Here is a 22306-nt window from a genome sequence, read left to right on the forward strand (position 1 = left end):
AAGAAAAAAATGATTTGAATTATAAAAGCATAAAATGCAACAAGCTAATTTTTCTTGGTTTGAATTAATCTGATTTGCTGCTGTTTTTTATTTATACTTGTGGTGCCAGTTATAGTAGTTTCCTCTACAGACTTTGGGGTTCAAATTTAAAGTCAAGTTGCACCACTAGAGGGAAAACCTCCTCGGTCAAGGTGATGCTTTGCTTTCTTTGCCTGAAGAAATGTGACTTGATCACTTGAGGGGGCAAAATGACCCTACAGACTTCCAGAAGATTTGTTTTATATTCCTACAGCCTGTTGCTGCGCCTCTTGCAAGCTGCTAAACTTGTACCATAAGTCAGATAATTAGCATGCAAAATGACAAGGATGAGCTGCATTTGTCAAAATTAAAAGTCTACGCCAGAGTTGTCGTTAATTATTTTTGATGAGTAGGCAGTTTGTATAGTTTTGCACATGATTTGCACATAATTGCTCATTTGCAGCAAAGCTGGCAGATTTCCAGCAGAGTCTGGAAACTCCAGCGAGCCTCCGTCTGATGCAGCACAATGCTCCCTGTCATCCCATCACTGACAGAAAACAACGTTTCAGAAAAAATAAAGCCAATTTATTTCCAGAGAACAGGTAGACAGGGTCATACAAAACAGCAGACAAGTAGAGAGACGACATTTTGAGGGGAAAATATTATATCCTGATTGTTATATCAAACATACTGTAAGAGAAAGAGAAAGCTCCTGCAGTTCAGCTCAGGGGGAATTTAAACTGAGTGTCCTGGGAATGTTTGGTATAAAAAAAGGGAGGGGGGGGGGTAAAAGAAAAGCAACAAAAAAAGTTTTTATTTAAAGGTATAAACTCAGTAATTTGACTGTGCAGCTAATAAAATATCAATCTGAATGACAGGTTTTTGTGTTGTATAAACAGGAAGAGGTAAATTTGATTGACCTAATGAAATCTAGAGGGTTTGAATCTTTTTTTTTTAGCGTCAAATTACTGAGTCGACCAGCCGTCTTTTGTAACTTCCTTCGTCAGTCCAGTCCTGCCCCTCCGCCCTAACTCAACCGGATGACCTCGAACTTCTTGGGCTTCTTCCTCAGGTGCTGCGGCAGGCGGTCGCCGTGCGCCTCGCCCGTCTCCCCCACCACCTCCTGCGCCTCGTTCTCCGACCCCCCCTGCGGCCCCTGCCCCGCGTCCGTCCCCTCCGTCTGTCTCTCCTTGGGACACTCCCCGTTGTAGGTCTTGACGTAGTCCTCCACCCGCCAGCCCCGGAACTCCCGCGGCTCGGCGCAGGTCAGGCCGGTGTAGTAGACGCCCGGGTGGTGCTTCAGCCAGTAGATCAGGTAGTGGATGTTGTAGTCGCAGACCCACGGGTTGTCGTCCAGCGAGAGCTTCCGCAGGAAGTAGAGGTCCTCCAGCACGCCGTACTGGAAGTGGTGGAGGCTGTTGTTGGACAGGTCCAGCTCGCGGAGGTACAGCAGGCCGGCGAAAGCAGCTGGAGACGGGGGGGGGGGGGAGAACATTTCTGAGTGAATTCAGTTCTATCATGTAATCTTTCTTTAAATGTGCCTTGTGGAGCCAAACCCCAGTGACCCACTCTCGCCATATTTTAAAAGAGACTTAATTTAATCGATTGATCGTTCCTCATTTAACTCTCCGGTTAAGTCATAGTTTACAACTGCTGGTCTGGTTTTCCATTTCAGTTTTGCTTGAAGCTGCTCTGATGCATAAATAAGAAATTCTGCTTAAAATAACACAAACATGAGTCTGAAATCCCAAACTGACAATTTCTAAAATATCATGAAGTTTGAGGAAATGTAATCCTGTTTTTTTTTTTTTTTTTTTTTTCCTTTTTCTCTTTTGGCTGACTGAATAATTCTTTCTTTGATTTTTGGCTGACTTCACGTGGAAAACTCCCGCTATTCGGCTTAGAAACCGTCCAGTTCAGCGCTTCAAGTTAAATCAAAGTGATCGTAAATGGATGTATTGTGCCAGAGCTGTTTCAATTATATTTTCATTCATGTTTTCTGGTTTTTCCCCCGCTCATCCTCCCGCATGAGAAAATCTCATACAAACAAGCTCCTCAGTTTTACTCTGAATGTGAACATGATTAAAAAGAGGCTGTTCGATTGGGACCAGATGCCACCTAGCTATCACAAGCTCTCAGAGTTACACCGAAATTTCTTTTGGAGTTTCCAAATAGTTGCGGACACACTGGGGAGAACAACAGCAGATTGTTTACACGTGTTTCTGTGGGGATGATTAAATCTACCAGCTTTTTGCAAAGGATTTCCCTCCTGAACAGGAAGACACTGGCCCAGGCACCATTAGCTCTGTGGAAATAAGGAATCTGCACTTTTCTGGTAATTAACTGCTGAGGTAGGAGCTCATAAAACACAGATTTTTATTTTCTGTGTGTGAAATTGCATGTCTGGGTTACCTGTGTCTATGTCGTGGAGGTTGTTGCCACTGAGGTTGAGCATCTTGAGGTCTTTGGACAGCAGGAACTGTTTGGGCCTGAGGTGTTTGATGCCGTTGTGTGACAGGTCCATTTTCACGATGTCGGACGGCAGGTCGGCCGGGATGCTGTTCAGATCTGCGGGGGGAGAGGCGGGGACAGAAACGCTGGGTGTTCAGGAGAAGATGTGGGAAAGAAAGTCTTTCTTCAAAAGGTCAAAAAAACGAATACCCTGTGTACCAGCTGAATTTATAGATCTGAAGAAGATAATCAAATTAATTAATAAGAACCAAGAATGTAAACCTCCAAAATCATCCCAGATGGAAACCCAATGCGTTTGCATCTTTTCAAGATGCATGTATAACAATATCTCACCGCTATGAGGCCAAGAGGGAGAATTTCTCTTCCCACAAACTCTCTTGCACGCACGCACACGCATGAAGGCTAATGCATGAAACAGCGATTTCGACGTACTGCAGTCTCACCAGCAGAGTCCCAGTGGACTTTATAATCGAAGCTCCAGAACATTTAGAAAACATTATATCATCCCGGTAATGTCAGGGCTGGAGGGAGATAAATGTGATGTGGCCGAACGCAGAGCTGCGAAGAAAACAGCCCAAACTTTAATGTATGCTCAAAACGGATGCATCAGGTTTGTGTTAAAGTCCAGATTGCACAAGAGCTTTCTGGAGTCAAAAAATGCATTTTCGTGATTTCTTTAGTCTTTTTTTTACTTGTTCCATCTGTCAACACATGTAAAAATGTCCAAAACTTGGAAAAAGGAGGAGAAATGACTTGTTTTTGAAGCAGTTTTGAAGCAAAATATATGTGTTTAGGCAACGAGTGATAGATGATACACAATTAAACACAGGAGAACTAAGAAAAGGTGTGTGTCAGGGTATTGATAGCAGTTTTCTGTGCGCAGATTGCTTGTAGGCTCTTTTAAATTGCCATCCTTATGCACACTTCACAGCCACAGTGCCATAAATCACCAGCTACTTCAAGAAAACTCAATTACATGCGCGCACTCCGTCAGATAGGAAGCGCCATTAGGAAATGTAATTATTGCTCTGTGACAGTGAACGACTCTGCGGCAAAAGCATTTCTCAGACAGGAAAGCATCCTCCCTGGTCTCCACGCTTTTCTAATCTCAGCTTTCCTTTAGGTTTGCGTGCATCTGAAGCAGGTTTTCAGATTAAAAAAACAAGCAGGAAAAAAGACTATCTCTCTAACATCAGATCCAAATTCCCAGGCTCCCTTGTGTGATATCAGACCGAGGCTTTTTTGAGCCAGATACAAATCCTTTCTGTCCAAGGAGGAAACATCTGCGTTTTGCAGTGAAAGGGGATCATCTTTTTACACTGTGTATCAAACGGCGACAGTAGTTTAAAAATGGATAAGTGGTGTCAGCGACCACAATGTTGCGTTTTTCTCTCTGACAGAGGATGAACACAGCTGGGCGATTATCCTGCTCATTATCATAAGGAGCTATGTCCGCTTTGTTTAGGACTGCTTCCTGGAGCTAAATGTGTATTCTCGAGGAAGTAAGACTTTTTATCCAGACTCCTTTGTTCTTTTTGAACGTTTCGTGGGGACGGCTGATTGAAGGAACACACAGAGGCAGAAACATGTCAGGAGGAGTGAACCCCACTCACAAGTACCTTTGGACTGAGCTTCCTCTGGATCTGCTGGAATCATTACTCCACCGAACATCTGGGCCGCTTGGAGCGTCTGTTTTTTTTTTTTTTTTAATACTTGTGGTTTATTACCTGAGAAAATGTTTCCCAAGTATCTTCTGTGAGTCCAGTAAAAAAAAAAAAAAAACTCTGCAATGAATTTCACCTGTGACATTTCACAGTGATTCTTATTTCTTGTTTAATTGTATCTTTGCAACAATTCAGCGGTTTGTCAAAACATGACGGCTTATTGTAACACAAGTGGGTCATTCTTTAGCTGAACAAATGCGCCGTCGCAAAACGCAGAGCAGTATTTACACAGTCTGAATGAATGGAGCTCGGCTCTTCCTGTGATTTAGCCAGAGCGCACACCGTTCATCTGGATATTTATCCACCGACTGCACTTTAAAGCACGGCGGATGATTTGCGCCGACGTGCGGACTGAAGCAAAAGTCTGCGGCCTCGAGACTTTGGTGACTTTTCGTCGCCCCATATCGTCCATAAATAACAGTGAATCCGTGCAAACCGGGCATCGCCACATGTTCCGTGCTGTTTAGACAGCAGAAAGGGAAGCAGTTAATTCTTTACAACGCTGACATGATTACTCTGGGGTCAACGGCGTGAAGTGCAGCGAATTCTTGAAAGTTGGACTCGGATCCAAAATCTGACAGGAGGCAGGACTGATTCATGTGTTTTCTCAGGCGGTGGATGCGGAGCATGGCCCCGTAAAGCTGCTCGAACCGACCATCGGCTAAATGTAAAGGCATGGATGGAAATCTTCTGCAAATATATAATCGAATAAGTCAAAAGTGAGTGACTGTAAGGTTACTTTAGGAAAGTGTCTGCAGGGAAATCCCAGTATTTACTCCAGAATGATGTTTGCCTGACATATCAAACATCCGTCCCTCCTTCAGACGACACTGTATGTTTTTCTGTCTGCCAAGCGTCCGTCTTCTGTCTGTGAGTGATATAATCTCTGCGTGGGCAGACACGCCGTGGATTTACTCAAGTTTTGCTCAGAGTTTACGACCCTCAGGGGCGCGATCGAGGCAAAGTCTGGGGATTCGCCACAAACATTTTACACCATTTAGAGATGGGTGTCTTAGCAACCCGAGATTTGTGGAGGAAAAGCTTCCTGAAAGCAGGTTTTCTGCTGTAATGTAACACATCTGTCGTGTGTCGGGTCTCCCACACTATTCGGGGAGGACGGGAGTTCCATTCAGTATTTTCACAAACTCTAATGTTACTGTTTTTTTTTTTTATTGCTGAGGTTAATACGAAGGGGGCTTCTGTAAATTTTACTGGCCATTAATGGTTTGGAAACTACGCAGGTCATTTAAAAGTACTTGCTGGGCAATTTCTGCTGAATTGCAAATATGCACAAAAATCACTCATATAGTCACAACCACATACTCACCAATCATAATAATAATAACAAGCTCAAGATTGTGTGTATTGTGTAAAATGAACCTGATTAGAAGTCATTTAAAAGCAAAAAAAAAAGTCACATATATGACTAATTCCAGCCTGCAAAGTGTCCGCATTAGCTCAAGCTTTCGCATTCATTGACCACAGTACGGAGGCTGAGCTCTTCAGTGGTTCACCTCAGAAAAACCGCAAACAAGAGAGACATGAAGACTCAGGAGAAAACAGAGAGAACAGCGACAAGGGGAAAATCTAGTTTTACGACAGGAGTATGTTTTCACTCTGCGCTGCGATTTTCACTCCCAGATCCTCTGGTTCACTCTGCAGCAGCCCTGCTTTCACTTAACTTTCATACCAGGTTCACGTCTCTGTGTTTTTTGGCCTTTGTCATCCTGATGATAGCTGTCAGATTCCTTGTTTTCTCCTGAGAGTCTGACTGTAGCTAATTAAGTTTTATAGCAGCGAGTTCTGCAACCACATCATCCAGCGCGCTTGTGTGTGGTGGATTATTAGAAAAAGCGACGTGTATATCTGAATATGAGACAAGTTTGGCTCTGGTGACTAGAGTCATTGTAAAAATGAGGAAAAATGCACTTTTCTCCTCAAAGGAAATTATACATCAGTCATGTGGAAGTAATGTAGTATTTATTACTTTGTTTACAATCAGTCAGTGAAATAGTGGGAACCAAACTGAGCAATGTCAACAACTGCCGCAAATAAAACAGGAAACCACTTAAAAACTAGTCCAAATAACTACGAGGATCACTTATTGATGACCTTTGTCAACCACAGCCACACAATATGACATTATAGCATATACTTCAAGTCGTCCCAACAAGCAGAACATCTTTATCTTTCATAAATACAGCAAACCTGAACAGCTGTGTTAGATCAGCGGTGATGAAAGAATATGACGAATCTCAGGTTTGCACAACAGCGTATCAAGTGGAGACGCATTGTTTTTGTGTTTTCATTTTAGAAACATTTCGCGTTTGCAGCGTTTCATGTTTGGTGTATTTCTATTCTGAGTTTTGTACTTTTCAAGACGAACTCAATATAACTGCAATCCAGCGCCACGCAACCTTCACCAGACTTCATCCAGCTGCTGCACGCCCCGCTAGAGCTTCACCAGCTATCCATTTAGGTTCATGACATGACTAAGAACTTACTGTAACATGACTGTTCCCTGCTCATGACCCTCACTGGTGGGGGGTGAACAAGTTGGTGGCAGATCCGCTTTGCATTTTCAGCAGAGTCGTGCACTGACAAACTCCCAACTCACTTGCGGTATTTGATGTTTTGTACCTTTCAGGCCCTCAAAAAGGTACAAATAGTTCACTTCAGGTTTGTTTATGATCCTTATAGGGTACATAAATCCACATTTTTGAGAGTGCACTCTTGTGGAAGAGGGATGACATACGAGAGGAGGAAGAAACAAACATGTTATTTTGGTCATCGTGATTGTTTTCATAATATCTAACTCATCTCAGTTGACTATCTGCAGGACTGTTTTCCAGTCTGTAGCAGAGCAAGCAGAGAGAGACCATCACAGACGCTCACAGTCACTCCTACATGCAAAAAGCAACACATTTCATGAAGTTTTCTTTACATTCCAGCACTCCAGACGTGATCTTGAGGTCTTATCTCATTAACCCCACCTCTGTCTGGTTCACCTCTCCTGAAGTCTGAGTGTGCTCAGTGTTACCAGGTGGGAAATGTATGCTTATCAAACCAGGATTTCAAAAACCATAAGAGTTTGGGGAAATTAGTTCATGTCTAAAATAACAAGCTCATTTTTTTCTTTCTCTCTGCATTCCTTTTTCCTTACTTTCTCGATCGACTTCTTGACCAGGTGTAGCTGTTGGAATAGTGACAGTACAGTTGGCAACAGCGCTGCACATCCAATCTACATCTTCCTTGTGAACTGGATTTGTTTTAATCCAAAAGAGCACTTTCCTCTGTGGTTGCCTTTTGTTTTTATTTCACAACACTGCACTTTCTCTGGACCGCGGTCGCCGGTTAAGATTGCTTTTCGCTCCGCAGGGTATCTGTGTTTGCATCTGGGTTGTTATCGCTGCAGGCTTGATAAAGTGCAGAGGTGGGTAATTTATTTTCCAAGTATTACTGCAACTGTAATCTTCGATAAGCTACTGCTTCTGCTGTGCGTCAGTCAAGTTCTTTCACTTATTAGTAAAGGGACCGAGAAACAAGACGCTTTGGAAAAAATGAAGTCTTCACTGTTTAGGTCGTCAATGTGCAAGAAAATGAAGACAGAAGAGCGAGAGCTCGTCATGTGGATTTAAAGTATTTGTTTCATGATCAAACACCACAGAGTCCCTGTAAGTATCTTTGCAGAACTGGAGCAAAACTGGTAATTCAGTGAAACTTTTAGGCATCATGTCTCATATAAATGTCACTGAAGGAGGGTTGGTGGAGACGCCGAAGACGCCGAAAGCTAATTGGTCGTCTGGAGCTACAAGAAATGTTCCAGTAGTTTGGAAGACTTGTATGATGGAGGACAGACTGAACAGTGACACTCACTTCCAGTAAATATGATACAGCTCCATATGCTGCGGATCGAGGGGTTTCAAAGTCTTTTTAGTTCTTAAATGAAGTGTCCTCGTTGATTTTTCCCGATGTACTCCCCAGGGATTCTCCTCCCACACAAGTCATATAAAAGCCTCATAACGCTGATGAGCAGGCCGAGTTATCGTGTTACCTGCAGTTTTCCAGGCTGTATCAGGTCACGGCGTATCAAACCCGTTCCAGATGCAAAACCTTCGGCTGTCAAACAGACGAACGGGGGCGCAGCACGTAAGTGTAATGACATAATCTACCTGCGACGCGATTTCACACAGCTGATAAGACCGCTGAGGCTAACGCAAACACTGGCGCGGCGGGAAAACAACGATAAAAAGCCTCCAGTCCACATATTGAATGTCGCACGAAACAGCTGGAGGTTAAGCGGCGCTCTCTGATCACATATAGACTATATTGTGAGGCAAAGACGGATGGGCTGAACCGCCTGTGAGGGAAACAGTGAAGCCTTCCAGTGGTTCAGATAAAGAATTGATTCAGCAGTCTGACTGTAGAGAAAAAATAAAATAATTAGGAAAGTATGCGAAAAGCTTCCTCGGGCGCTCGAACAACACAGACGCAGCATTGTGTAGTTTTGGCGTGTCGAAGCGCCGTGAAAGATCGGCCTCACTGAGAGGCATAAGCTCTCCATTTATGAGTGGATTCAATCGCTCATTCAGACGTCCGGGGCTCGCTCGCTCTGAAGCCCGAGCAAAGGCAATCCTTCAGCCCAGTGTGTATTTAGATCGGCGGGCTTCCTTGAAACAACAAAATAGAAAGATTAGGGAGCGATTAGCTTTAAAAAGCTCACATAAAAGTAATTAAGTGTTCTCCATCTGCACCGTTTCAGAAACGGTTTTCCGCCACTTCTTTGAACAAAAGCTCTCCTTGAATGTTCTCATTTCTGATGCAGCGATTACCCAGGATGACTCATTAAAGCTGAAACTCCAAACAGATTTAGAAACAATTCTCTCACAATAAGACACATTCAAGGTTTCCTAACCGCCACAGAAGAAGATGAGAGAATACATGAATCAAAAAGTCATTCAACAGACATCAGCGGCAACGGCCTCCATGTAAGGAACCCGCTCACATAAACCTTTCCACCGAACACTCCACCTCGGCGACGCTCGGACACGCAATGCTTTACACCTGATAAAACAAACACTTCTCCTCTGGCTCCCAAACTGTAACCGGAACACGAGCCAGATTCTAACTCCGGTGTTTGACTTTGTTCAAGTGTGACTCTGCGCTGGAGAGCAGTAATCAGCGAGCTAACAAATACACTCCTCTGTGTGCACTGACAGGACAATCGCTCTCACCTTTGGAGCTGCAGTCCAGCAGGAGCTTGGGGAACATGTAGGTGTGGCACATGGACAGAGCCTCCGGCTTCTTTTTTATCGGCTTCTTGATCGGCGGCCGTCCGCCCCCGACCTCCGGCCTCGCGTCCGGCGCGCACAGCGAGTCCACGTTCACCGCCTTCAGCTTCGTCCCACTCAATGACGGGGGCTCGGCGCACTTGGCGTAGTTGCCCAGGTTGCGGTGGCTGGGGACCTGCAGCGTCCTGACCAGGCTGTCCAGCGGGCAGAGGCAGCTCCAGGGGTTGTCGTAGATACGGAGGTAGGTGAGGCGGGGCAGGGGCAGCAGCACCTCCTCCGAGGCCGTCCTCAGGCTGTTGTGCTGGAGGAGCAGGGTGGTGAGCTTCGAGAGGCCGGCGAAGGCGCCGTCCTCCACCCGGGAGATGTCGTTCTGCTGGAGGTCCAGACTCTTCAGCTGGGTGAACTGGGAGAACATGTTGTCCCTCAAAACCTGGAAGGAGACACAGACAGTTCGTTTTTCAGCCTTTTGTCTCAGTGTCCTCTTACTTTTCCTCGTTTTGCTCTACTTTACTTGCAACTGGTCCATTATGTTCACTAGAGAGCATTTATTTCTCAGCTGGAAGTAGCTGTCTCCTGTTGTTAAAGGAGGGCCATTACATGTTGTGACAATAAAACAAACCATGAACAAGTTGTGCACACTCCTTTCCAGGATGATAGCTGTCTAGCTGAAAACTACAAGAAACACATTTTACTGGACATAAAAATGCAACAGGTTTATCCCAGGTGGGAATGTAATGGATATAATTTTTTTTTAAACCATCTTTCTGAACCTTCCTTCATTAATTATTCTCATTTTTCTCTGGTTTGATCATCACTCGTTGCTCTTTACGTAATTGCTTCGTGGAAAAGCTTTTTGTTTTGGTCCTCTCAGCACCTGTGAGTGCAAAAAAAAAAACCTGCACACACACACACACACACACTCCAACAGAGGAAAAGTGTGTCTTTGATCTCAGCCCCAAATAAATGGTGCACAGATGCCGGCGGTATCAACAAACTGGCCGGTTCTACGCTGAGCGCAGGACTTCTGAGGCTCTTAACACTGAGATAATTAATGCAAAGGATTTAATTTGCTCCACAAAACTGTCTTATATGTCCTCGTTAATTGGTTTTGAATGTGCCTTTTATCTGAACCGGAGCAGGCGCGTACGACTCCTCTGGCACGGGGCGAGCGGCTGAATACCTGGATTTTGTTCCGTGCCAGCAGCAGGTGCTGGATGTCTGTGGGCCATTCCTGCATCACGGTGGTCAGCTGCCGGTCTTGGCAGTCCAGGTACTTCTCTCCAGCCTCCATGTACTCCTTACACTCCTGGGTCTGCCGCCGCACGACCCCGACCCTGCCCCGGCCCCGGACGCGGCCGCCGCCCCTCTCGCCGACCTTCGACCGGGGACCCCTCCGGGGCTCGGCCGACCGGAGGAGCAGCAGCAAGGGGAGCAGGACGGCCAGGAGGCGCATGGCGGGAGAGGAGAGGGGGGGGAAGTCAGGCCTCGCGGTGCTCGGGGTCAGCGTTTGAAGACTGCCGGCGGGATCCCGGTCACAGCTGTGTGTATAAAAACGGAAAACACAACGGAGGATGGGAGATAAGTTGTCTGAAACAAAAGCGCACGTCGCGGATACGGTGAAACTGATCACAGCGACGTGACAGGGAAAAGACTCTAAGAGGATCTGCGCCTCCATATCCACAGAGTAAACTGGAGAACAGTGTGTTCTGGTGGCACATGCCGACATCTCGGCTGGTAACACGGCGCATGCTGAATGAATTAGAGGAAAGGTAGAGTGAGAGTGGAGTGGAGAGAGGGAGAGTAAACAGGAAAACGGATTTGGAGGACGGGGGGAGAAAAAGGCATTTGTTATATGTTAACATGTGGTTACTGTAAAGTCTGTTTTCGACTTGACTTTCCTGAAATGATCCGTTCATATTGATCACTCCCAACTTTCAGGGTGAAGTTATTTCGTATCACAACAGAAACATTATCACCGAAATACAAAAGATACTCAAAAAAATTAAAGCATCTGCCATATATATGGTCACATTTAAGTTTTGGCATGAAGTAAAGGTATTTACTAAATGTAAATCTTTCGACTGGGTCTTCTGCTTTCTGTAAAGAAGCAACTCATTTGACTGTAGTTTCATATTGTTCAAAATCGGAAACAGCAGCTTGAAAATCATGTTGACTGCCTCTGTGTCTTTTTCCTGCTCCCATTCTGTGGCTTTCTTTGTCGTTATTTGTTCTTCCAGACAGTGAAACAACCATCAACCACCAATATATGAATTTTCCAATCCTGGAAATATGATTTAACATCGTTAATATGATCATTTTAGGAATTCGATTTTTTGTGACAGAGCTTGTATTTTCTGAGCAGGCTGCTTGCTGACTGTGAAAGTTTCGATACACGTGTATGAATGTTGAAGATTTATGGCAAAAGAAGTGAGTCATTGTTCCCCTAAACGATCAGAGGGACACACACACACACGCACGCGCGCGCGCACACACGTAGGCTGACTCAGTCCAACTGTACTAAACCGCAGCGCTCTCACCGCCTTCCAGTCCCACACAGTGGAACAAGCCCGTCAATGCAGATGGTATCCTTCCATTGTGAGTAACAGACTGGGCACGCTGAGTCTCTGCAGGCAGAAACAGCTGAGAATGTATCTGGGGACGCACTTCACAGTTCAGTGAGCGTTCCAACTATCAATCACCTCAAACGAAGCAAACTTGAAAGTTTAGCTCCTTTCAGTCAAGCCATCGAATGCAGCAGCGCGCTTCTATTGAGCTGTCCCTCCGAGCGCAGCACAGATTTTGTGAATCAGTGTCTTCAGTCATCACTGATTATTATCCACCTCAGTGCTTTTAAAATGCTTTTACAAGAAGGCGTACCCTATACAAATGCTCGCCACATGTTCTGGTGTCTGAGTTTCTTGATCATGAAGCTAATGAGGAACATGTTTCAACACGAGGTGCCAGTGTAAACACCAGACCAGACCAGACTGCAGTATAAACCATAGAATCGTGCCATGTCTCGATTCTGGCAGGTTTTCTTTATGTAACTAATTGTATAATACTTTCAGGTTGTCGGTCACTGTGGTGCAAAAACTGTGCCGTATGCTAGTTGTGTGACTGAATCCATGCAGCGTAGACGTCCACCGCTTTTGTCTATGAAAGAAAATGTTGCCAAAAAGTCAGACCAGTCAAACCTGTATGGTGCCGTTATCTGTAGCAAACAAATAACTGAGGAAATGAGCAAATCCCGACGGTGTCAACATGTAACAAAACTTCAACACTCGTATCTGAAATCTCCAAAAAGTGCAACATAAGAAGCTGTGGTACCAGACTGAACTTCCTCCTACATGGAGGAGGACATGCAGGTTAAACTGTGACCTGATGGGGAAACTCCCTCGATGGAGGAGTTTGAGAATATCTCAGGTTTTTATTTGTGGAGAATATTAACAGGACTGTGCTAGGGGTCACTGTGATGAAGAGAGAACCGATATGTAGAGCGAAGGCCTCTGTTTACGGCTCCATCATCAGCTGCGGTCATAAACTCTGGGTCACGACCGAAAGAATGAGGCTGCAGATATGAGAGGCCGAATGAGTTTCCTTCACAGGGCGGGCGCCTCGCTCCATCATCCAGGACAGACTCAAGGCAGAGCCGCTGCTCTTTTATATCCACTGGAGGTGGTTCAGGCGTCTGATTGGTCAACTGGAGTGAACCTCAACTGAGTGAACCGTCCATCCAGGTCAGGCGGGGCCGCTCCCGCTCTTCACACATCACAGCTGCTCGGCAGGAAAAGTCCGGCCCTTCTAAGAAAAACTAATTCTGGAGTGGGCCTTGCAGTATCCAGCACGCCTCCCATCTGTGACCATAACAAACCCACTGGAGCTAAAACTATCTCTGTGGTTCACCTCGTGGTTACATCAGCTCAAATTAGCTCTCAGTCTGGGGTTATTTTCCAAACCAGCTCCCACTGGTCACTCAATGGTAACCCAAGACAGAATAAATATAAAATAAATATATAATATATATAAAAAATATATATAATATGATAACGACAATAATAGTTAATATTTCATCTAATTTTTGCACATATTCTTTGCTCATTAGGGAGATTTCAGTAAATCCAGAGCGTAAGCTTTCCAGTAAGCCTTCTAGAGAAACATTTATAAGAGTGAGAACATGATTATATCATCAGTGGTGACAGATTCAGCTACCAAAGTGCCCCAAACACACACTCACCACATCACCGCTTCCAAATCTGCCGCGCAAATGGAAAAAAAAAAAAAGTTATTGTTAGATCGGCCGCATTAATCCTTTTAAACATCTGTCCACACCAAAACAGTTTACCCACTCAGTCTGGAGACAAGTAAAGGACACCAAGTCCTCCACACAACCGTGCTCTCAATCAAAACAAACCGCTGAATAAACGCTTACGCCTGCTGTGTTTCACTCTGTGGAATTTGTTTTAAGGAACATGGCAAAGACAGTATACACTTAATGATTGCTACCTGAATATACTGTCTACCTTGAGTTTGTTTTTTCTCCCTTTGACCCATTAAGAGTTTAAAGTTTAACTAGAGAGGTGGTACAGTGACTGCATAAAAAATAGTTGTACAACGTATAATAAACACACATATTGCAGGGTTATGAGTGTGAATAATGGAGTGTAAAGTTCCAGTAATTTAAGCAGGTTGTTTGGCGGAGGTACCGAGGCGACGTGAGCCAAGAAAAGAGAGAGGATTGCGAAAACTTGGTCAACAAGCTCCGGAGATCAAAAATCGAATGTGTGAAAACAGAGGCAGTAACGCATTAAACCATCCGTAATCTTCACCAGCTGTTTCCTGTCTGGCGTTACTGGGCGCTGTGGAGGAAATCCACACACGCACAGGGAGAACATGCACCCCCCTCAAACAGTATATCCATATTATAGTCTATGATTCCTGAATAGCTGTGAACAATCCAGAGAAACTGGATGGAATATACGTATGCTTGCACATCCTGTGTGTCCGTGTGTGTTTTATGAATTGCCAGTGTGGGCTCAAACGGGCCGTTTGGCCTCGCCAGACGAGAAGAAACACAGACACGCTGGCCTCCTGCCCCACCGTGTCCCACCTACGTTAGGAAGAGGGGGGCGGCGGGCGACCGGCCGCGATTAAGAGAAACGCAGATGGAGACCCCGCACATCTTTGAAAACCATTTGCAAACAATGTTTCAGACTGAAAGGAGAAACCGCAACGAGAAAAGTGAAAAGGAGAAGACAAATCTTTACAGTCGGGAGCAGAACGGAAAGCAACATGACGGCTGCTGAAGTGAAATTTGCCTGGACAAGCAGAGCAAACGTGTTTGACATAAACTGGAAGGTTCACTGGTAAGAAGGGGAAGCAAGACTCAGCTGACAAAAAAAGGGGAATATTATCGCTGCTTATCTATTTCACAGCGCTTCACCAGTGCAGCCTTGAGATTTGGACAATCTCTCTCCGCCTCCAGGGAGTCTTCCTGCTCCAGGGTCACTGTTACAGTACGAAAGTGAGAACAAGAAGGGGAGGCTGTATAAACAAGAAAAAGCCTTTTCTAATTTGCAATTAATGAAAAAAATCCAGCACAGATCCAGGTCACCTGCACCAGGAAGCCATGGGCCGGTCAGTACAGCAATGAAAATAACGAGAAAACTTATAAGCTTTTTTTTTTTTTTTTCATGTCCTCTGCCAGTATGCCTCCCAGTAAGTTCACTTTATTTTGTTTCCTTTGGGCTGCTTCCTGTCTGTACCCACAGGTCTGAGGCTGGGAGCGTGTAACAGACCGAGCATTGAGCGAAAACCAACAGGCAGACGGATCCAGGAGAACAATAACAGAACAGATACTGAGAACGCAAGTTGATCGCGTCTGAGAGCAAATGATATAATAACAAAGCTGGATGAGGCGTTCAGAAAGAAAGACACGCGGCCGTGTGAGTGGAGCATGAGAGAGAAAACCCTCACACATCCCTGCGAGGATAATTGAAACCAGACGGGTTCATTTCTGCAGCAGCGCGATGGTGAGGAGGACCGTGAAAAAGAAGAAGAAGAAAAAAGTTTATAGAGAGAAAATGACACTGGAGTTTTTCAGAGGGGGGTTTAGTGGTGCTGAGCTCGCAAAAACAAATATCAGAGCAACTTATAGGGCTGGAGGAATTCCAGAGAGGCTTTGTCTTCGAGCCAAAGCTGCATGAGAAACCAGCTTCTTCTAACTCGGCCCATCTCCACTTCGGTCTGTTTGTGATAGTTTATAATCAGCTTTATACAAGCGTCAGTGTGGAGAATCGTCTCATCATGTGCTGAAACATTTAACTCATTTAAAAGCCATCTACAGCTTTTTTTCTCAAATTCTAAATCTCAAGAGTGAAAAAATTAGAAGCACAACCTTTACGTGCGGTTAAAATTCTGAGACCTCCAAATACTTCCAGTTGGGATTGATGAACGAAACTGAACATCTACTGCAGTAGTTTCCCCACAGAGGTTACATCAGGCAATGGAGAAGATTTCAGAGAAATCCAAATTTCAAGAAAAAAATCATTTGCAAAACTAATCCCAGTCATAAATATCCACAAGTGTTAAAAGACACAGTTTCTTATCAATTCCATCTAGTCTGATGTTATGTAACCATCTTGGCTCAATCGCCCTGACATTTACGAGATCGCGGGCATTCATGAAGTGTGAAAAAAACCAAGCCGGTAATCAAAGCGCTGGTGGGAGCGTCTCTTTACGACCTTCGTCTAAACTCAGCTCGCTCCAGGCTTTTCTGCTCCTTGGAGACTCGTGAGCGTCTGCAGGCTGCTTCATTAGAATAAGGGAGTTAAAAATCTGTCAGGAGATGTTTAACAGAATCCAAATACACACACATACACACACACACACACACTCACAAACACGCAATGTTGCCCCCCACCGACCGGCTCTGCTGACCAGCCTGGATTGCGGCCAGACACATCTGCAAGGTAAACACACACGCACGCGCACACACATGCACAGAAATCTCCCTCTCATGCTCTCATTCTTGTACTACAAACCATCTTCTGAAATGTAAATGCTGAAGCAGCAGATTAAAAGGGAGCAGTGGACTTTATAATCTTGCAAGTCAAGCAAGTTTTTTTTCCTCCCTCTTTTAATTTCTTTGGTTTTCAGTGTGTGTGTGTGTGCGTGTGTGTGTGTGTGTGTGTGTGTGTTGGGGGGTTTGCAGAATTCCAGTGTGAACCCACACTCTGCTCCTCCTCTGAGTCTGGAATTTCACCACGACGTACACACAGGCATGTATAGCACCCTCTGAACAGCTGAACGTAAAGCTACACACACACACACACACCACACTACCTGTGAGTGTGTTGTGCACACATGCAACAGCTGTGCAACCAACTGTAGCTTTCTTCATGGATATTATGCAATATCTTTATTTTTTGCACATGCACTGGAGATTTTTCCCAAACCTCAGAAGACAAAGAAGTTCTCACGATCCTTTCTTTTTTTTTTTTTTTTTTTTTTAAACTAGATATAAAAAACTTGTCTCTTCAATGAGCTCTAGTCATCTGGTGGGTGTGGTCAACCAGATCTCTACTCCTGACAGTACAAAGTAGCTCCAAGTGGTCAAATTAACCCCTCGGTTTGGCGGAAGCGGTGCTTAGCTCTATTTGTCACGGCGGTGTGAGAGGGACCACCGGCCGGTTACATAACCGGAGCTTTACAGAAGGTATCTACGGCCGAATGTTTGCCTCGCTGCAGAGTTTATCTTCCTTTTGTGGGGAGGTCCAGAACGAACACCGCCGAGTAAATGACCCTCCATAAACTTGGCGGCTCTTCAGAACTCCACATTTGAGCTTCATTGAAAGAAAGCGGAGTGAAGATTTCAGTTTGCAATGAAAATCCAGACACTGTCTTCGGAGCCTTTTCTCCGAACCGACTACAGTTTTGCAACATGTTACAAATTAAGTGCACATGGTGAGTTTTTACACTATACTCATCGTCTTGCAATTATTTCAAGATTTTCAGATGCGTTTCTTCCCTACACTGTCATGAAACCCTTCGTGTTTCAGGCTGTATTGAGTCTTTCAGGTTCATGCTGGTGATGATATTGCCTGAGGAACAAAGGGGTAACAAAAAGAGGGGATGTCAGTTCTCTTGTAAAACCTTCAAAAAGATTTAAAAGAGGTGGAAAAAAAAAAGAAAAAAAACTTCCAGCATGCTCTGCAACTTTCTAACAATTCACTTTGATACATTTCATTCTGCTTTCGCCTTCAGAGAAGCAGGTTTTATCACCTTTGTGTGCAAAATCAGAGTGGCCAAACTTTTTCCTTTTTTTTTTTTGCACAATGGTGAGAATCAAAGATTTACTGCTGTTTCAGCTGCATGAATTTTTTTTTTTTCTTTTTTTTCTGGTCCATGATGAAGACTCTGGGTCCTACCTGCGCAGGGTGAGAATCTGGCTCGGGCTCGACAAGGACCTTGCAGATCTCCGGTTGGTCCCGCGTCCCCGGCTCCTAATCCTGTCATGAGCGCCGCATCCGAGCCAAGAAAATCTGCCTGTAAACTCAGAGCCTGCAGTGAGCGAGCGAGCGAGCGAGCGAGGAGTGCTCGCTTCTCCCTCCTCTCTCTCTCTCTCTCTCTCTCTCTCTCTGCACAGTGATTGACTTCTCCCTCACTCAGACTGCCTCTATCTCTCTCTCTCTCTCTCTCTCTCTCCAACTCCTTTGCTTCTCAACCATTCAGCTGGATGCACAGAGAGAGAGAGAGAGAGAGAGAGAGAGAGAGAGATCTGGTTTAGGATTACAGACATACACACACACGTATGTGTGGGAGGGCGGTAAACCCTGTCCGGGTCCCCTCTAGAGAGAGAGACGGTATACGGCTGTGTGGCACAGAAGCAAATCTCTCGCCCATAACTCCAAACACTCTTGCACCTGCCTGAGTGTGTGTTTTTTTTGTCACTCCGCTTCCAAAGAGGAGAGTGTAGGGGGTGTGCTGTAAATCTTAGCAAGGTTGGTTCCAGAAAAAAAACCTCGGACGGCGGCCAGCATCTGCCTTTGATCGCCGCGTCGGTGGAGGATCTTTTCTTTGTTTTCAGCCGTGGAGAGATCTTTCCATGCGTGTTACAAGCAACACTTGTGGCTTCACAATGTGTTAAACTCAAAGGTTTTTTTCCAATCATTTCCTCGATTGCATTAATCTACAGAAGTTCTAAAACCTTTCGGACCTTTCAGCATCATCCTTGACCTCCGACCTGCTCCCCAGCAATGGGTTAAATGCAGAGACCACATTCAGCTGCACGTTTCTCATAAAGCGTCCTCCTTTTCCTGAAAAGTTCCTGCTTCACCAAACCTTTTCCTCGCATCGCTAACAGGGAACATTTGTGGGGGTTTTTTCAATAACTATTGGACATATTTCCATAACATCTGGTCAGTAATCACATCAGATTAGGTAACACAAGATCTTCTCCCAAAAAGAATTGATAGATATGAATATTTTCTTGTAGATCACCTAAAACAGTTCCTGGATGCTGCTAACATGATGTTTTTGGAGACATTCTGAAACAAAAAAAAAAAAAATAGTTAAATCAACTAGAACAAAGCATTTCATTTGGTTTTATTGTGCTGGAGGAGAGCAAAGCTTCGCTTCTCGTCTCGTCTCGTCTCTGGATCAACGCAGAGCCAAACAGCTCCATATTAGGACCACCATTCTGCAGCGTCTAAAAGGGAGATTGTTTACTGCCAAACACTTCAAAAGGCTCGAGGGCACTTATAGTAGGACAACTGTTTTTAGTAAGTGGAACGGCCCGGGATGGAGACCTGGGTATTTGTGTAAAAAAAGTCCAAACAGCAGCCGCACTGTACGCTTCAGCAGGAGTCACTAAAATACTCTTTCAAACACACACACGTGCTCCGAGTGCACACACACACACACACACACACACACACACACACATCTGCAGTATCTGCACGCTGGACACTCAGAGCTGTGCCCGAGGGTGTGTTTGCTCATACCCAGGGATGAGCAGGCCTGGTTGTGTGCCAGGCAGCTGTTCTGCCAGCGGGGAGATGAAGGATGAGTGTCTTGTAAAAATGCCGCAGATGCATTCTTTACAGCCACAGCTGACTTCTCGACCTGCCGCTTCTGCAGCAGAGAGCAACATAATATACAATACATATTCTCTGTTATTGGTTTTTGTTGAGCTAATATTGAATTTCATTCTATTAAGAGAGAAAATCACTACGAAACAAAAAAAAAAAAAAAACTGCATTACAGGAGTTGCAAGCTTGAAAACTAATTTCTAATATGATTGCAAACAACTGAGCAAAATTAAGTTTTCTGGGTAAGAATGAGACAATTAATTTGATCAATTTAGCAGTTTAATCCAGGATTTATATGTGCTTTCCTCCCTCCGCTCTTCATCTTCTTTTATTGCATACCTGAGTTTAACCTTTTTTCAGACTGAAACACTCGGTGCACAAAAACAAAGGGTTACACATAAAACCCTCCAGAGTGCCCCACATGTTTGAGTGTTTTTTTGGAATAACTTGAAGCCTCTTGAATCAAAACGCTGCGTCCTGAAACCTTCCATTAAGCTATCGGTGTACAGCGCCGACTCCTCGCTCTCCAGGTAATAGCATCTGTTTTGTGATTTCACCCTTTAATTTCTCAGCTTCTCCTCTCTCTGTCATTATCTCCTTTCTGACTTGGTCAAGCTTGCTGAGTCTGTGTCCTCTCGCCTCTGTTTCCCGTCTTTGTGATTTATTTGTTTTGCATAATTTTCCTCTCTGCGCTTCCTCCCGTCCTCTTCGTCTCATATTTTCTTGGCCGCCAGAAGAACGATTAGAGGTTATTAAGGACAGTCGGGGATGAGAACATAACTGTGTTGCAATCCGTCACCCTAAAGTGTCACGTAATGCTGTTTTAATCCAAAAAACGAAGCAAAAAGGACGCAGTCCACATTACACAATAGCTAAGAGATCCATCATGATTCATGTAATGTTTCCTTGGTTGCGTTTTTTTGGATCGGAGCGTCGCGGCGTGACGAGACAGAGCTGCGAAGACAAATGAAGCTCGGATGGAAAAAAAAAAAAAAAGATAAATTCAAACAACACATAAAAATAAGTCCAAGCAACACAATAACACGTCAGCCCCTGGCTCCCGCCGGAATATAATTTAACTGTTACTTTGTTTATGGTAACAACTGTTAGCCGTGGCTAACAGGAGGATGAGGAGGAGATTGAAAATAATCTTTTATCAACAACTGCTGTCACACTATTTAATCCACAGAGCAACAGCAGATAAGTGAAGCCATGAATTATGTGCTGCGAGTCATGTTACTCTTCAGCAATGCAGTGGAAATCTTCGCTGTGCAAATGACTTTTCTATGAAAAAAAAAATGATCATTTGTAGTAATCAGAAATATCCTTGCACTTTCCCTTCGCTCAGCATCTATTTTAGTCTCTCTCAGTTGTTTATTTTGGGTTGAAGAATTTGACTTCTGCCCAACGATTGCCAGAAATGTCTTCTGGTGACGGCAGAGGCCAAAGCAGCGCTTAAAAAGGACTAATGGAGCGAATAATCTGACTCATGACTTCAGTTTTAGGGCCTGATATCACTGTTTCACTGAAACAACACTGTTTTTGCTGTAGCGGGTCAACGTGCTGTGTGTACCACTTTGTTGTGTGTGTGTGTGTGTATGTGTGCGTGTGTGTGTGTGTGTGTGTGTGTGTGTGTGTGTGTGTGTGATTTGAAATTCAGGCAGCAGCCTCCCACATCAGCAGCTTGGCAGAGCTTCATTAGCGTGTTTGCCGGTGCTGCGTTGGCTCGTTAGTTCAAACACGCCCCTGTCTGACCGCTTGTTGCTCCCTCTGACGGGCGCCAAGATCAATAACTCATCCCAAACAAATTGAAACAGACATCGACAAAGGCTGAAGAGACTGTAACACACCTCTGTCATGAATGAAGTTCATGAAAGTTCTTTCTGATGTAGTTAAAAAATGTAAATTCCGTCCTCTTTTAATGTCTTAAATCAAATGAAATCTTATTAAATGGTTGAGAAATTAGCTTCTTTCTGCAGTTTTGCCCCAAAAGATTTGTGAAGTTGGGATTGCTTAAATTCAGGGCTGCATGTAAAGGGGATCCAGATGACAGCATCCTGCAGAGAGAAAAAGTAACAGCTCTGCAGTTTGTTCCAAGCATAGCTACTCTGAGTAAGGAGTATTTACCCCCCTCTGCTCCACTGCAGTGAGGAGTGCTGTGTTCTTTTGTTGACGGCCGGAAAACAGCCAAAGCTGCACTAAAACAAAGAAAAAAAACTAATAACAATAGGTCAAAGTGTTTTCTCCGATGACCCATACTGAAGCGGCGTGTTGGAGGGTTCAGGGTTCGAATGCAGCGTTCAGTTCACACAGATGTGCTCTCTGGCTCCCAACTGTCTCACATTTAAATGGAAATGGTTTCAATCGCCTCCTGGACCGTAAACCGGCTTTATTCAAGTACCCACAGCAAATGCAGTAGTAAAAACCCGGTTCCAGTTTTTGGAAAAGGCGAAGCTAAACGGTGTGTGTGAGGCACCAGGAAACAAAACAAAAATCTGATCATTTTCTCTCAGCGATGAGTGACTCGCACATTTTAGACAAAGCCGTTCTGGTGGTAATGAGAAAACATCCAGCGTACTCATAAAAAGTCGCAGACAACTGTCTCTATTTACCGGTGTGATGACTGAGAGGGATTTAATGGTGACTCATGTAACTAGGTTGGAACACACACAGCGTCAATGTGGGAAACGCGAAACTGAAGCAAACCCCCTGA

General features: G+C 44.6%; 1 protein-coding gene across 1 annotated transcript; it reads right to left on the reverse strand.

Moving 5' to 3' along the window:
* Positions 1–587: 587 nt before the first annotated feature.
* lrrc17 (leucine rich repeat containing 17) lies at positions 588–18152 on the reverse strand. Its single transcript, XM_030112985.1, has 5 exons — positions 17932–18152; positions 10686–11043; positions 9449–9935; positions 2431–2586; positions 588–1485 (listed from the first exon to the last, which is right to left on the reverse strand). The coding sequence occupies exons 2-5, from the start codon at positions 10956–10958 to the stop codon at positions 1046–1048; spliced, it is 1356 nt and encodes a 451-aa protein (XP_029968845.1). The 5' UTR covers positions 10959–11043; positions 17932–18152; the 3' UTR covers positions 588–1045.
* Between the last annotated feature and the right edge of the window lie 4154 nt (positions 18153–22306).

This window comes from Salarias fasciatus, chromosome 17, assembly GCF_902148845.1.
Source record: "Salarias fasciatus chromosome 17, fSalaFa1.1, whole genome shotgun sequence".
Taxonomy (NCBI): Eukaryota; Metazoa; Chordata; class Actinopteri; order Blenniiformes; family Blenniidae; genus Salarias; species Salarias fasciatus.

Coding starts and splice junctions, on each gene's coding strand:
- lrrc17 (XM_030112985.1), bottom strand. CDS start 10,958: ATGCGCCTCCTGGCCGTCCTGCTCCCCTTGCTGCTGCTCCTCCGGTCG. Junction 2,587..9,448: donor GCTGGACTGCAGCTCCAAAG/GTGAGAGCGATT, acceptor CTCCCCCCGCAG/ATCTGAACAGCATCCCGGCC. Junction 1,486..2,430: donor CCTCCACGACATAGACACAG/GTAACCCAGACA, acceptor CCCCGTCTCCAG/CTGCTTTCGCCGGCCTGCTG.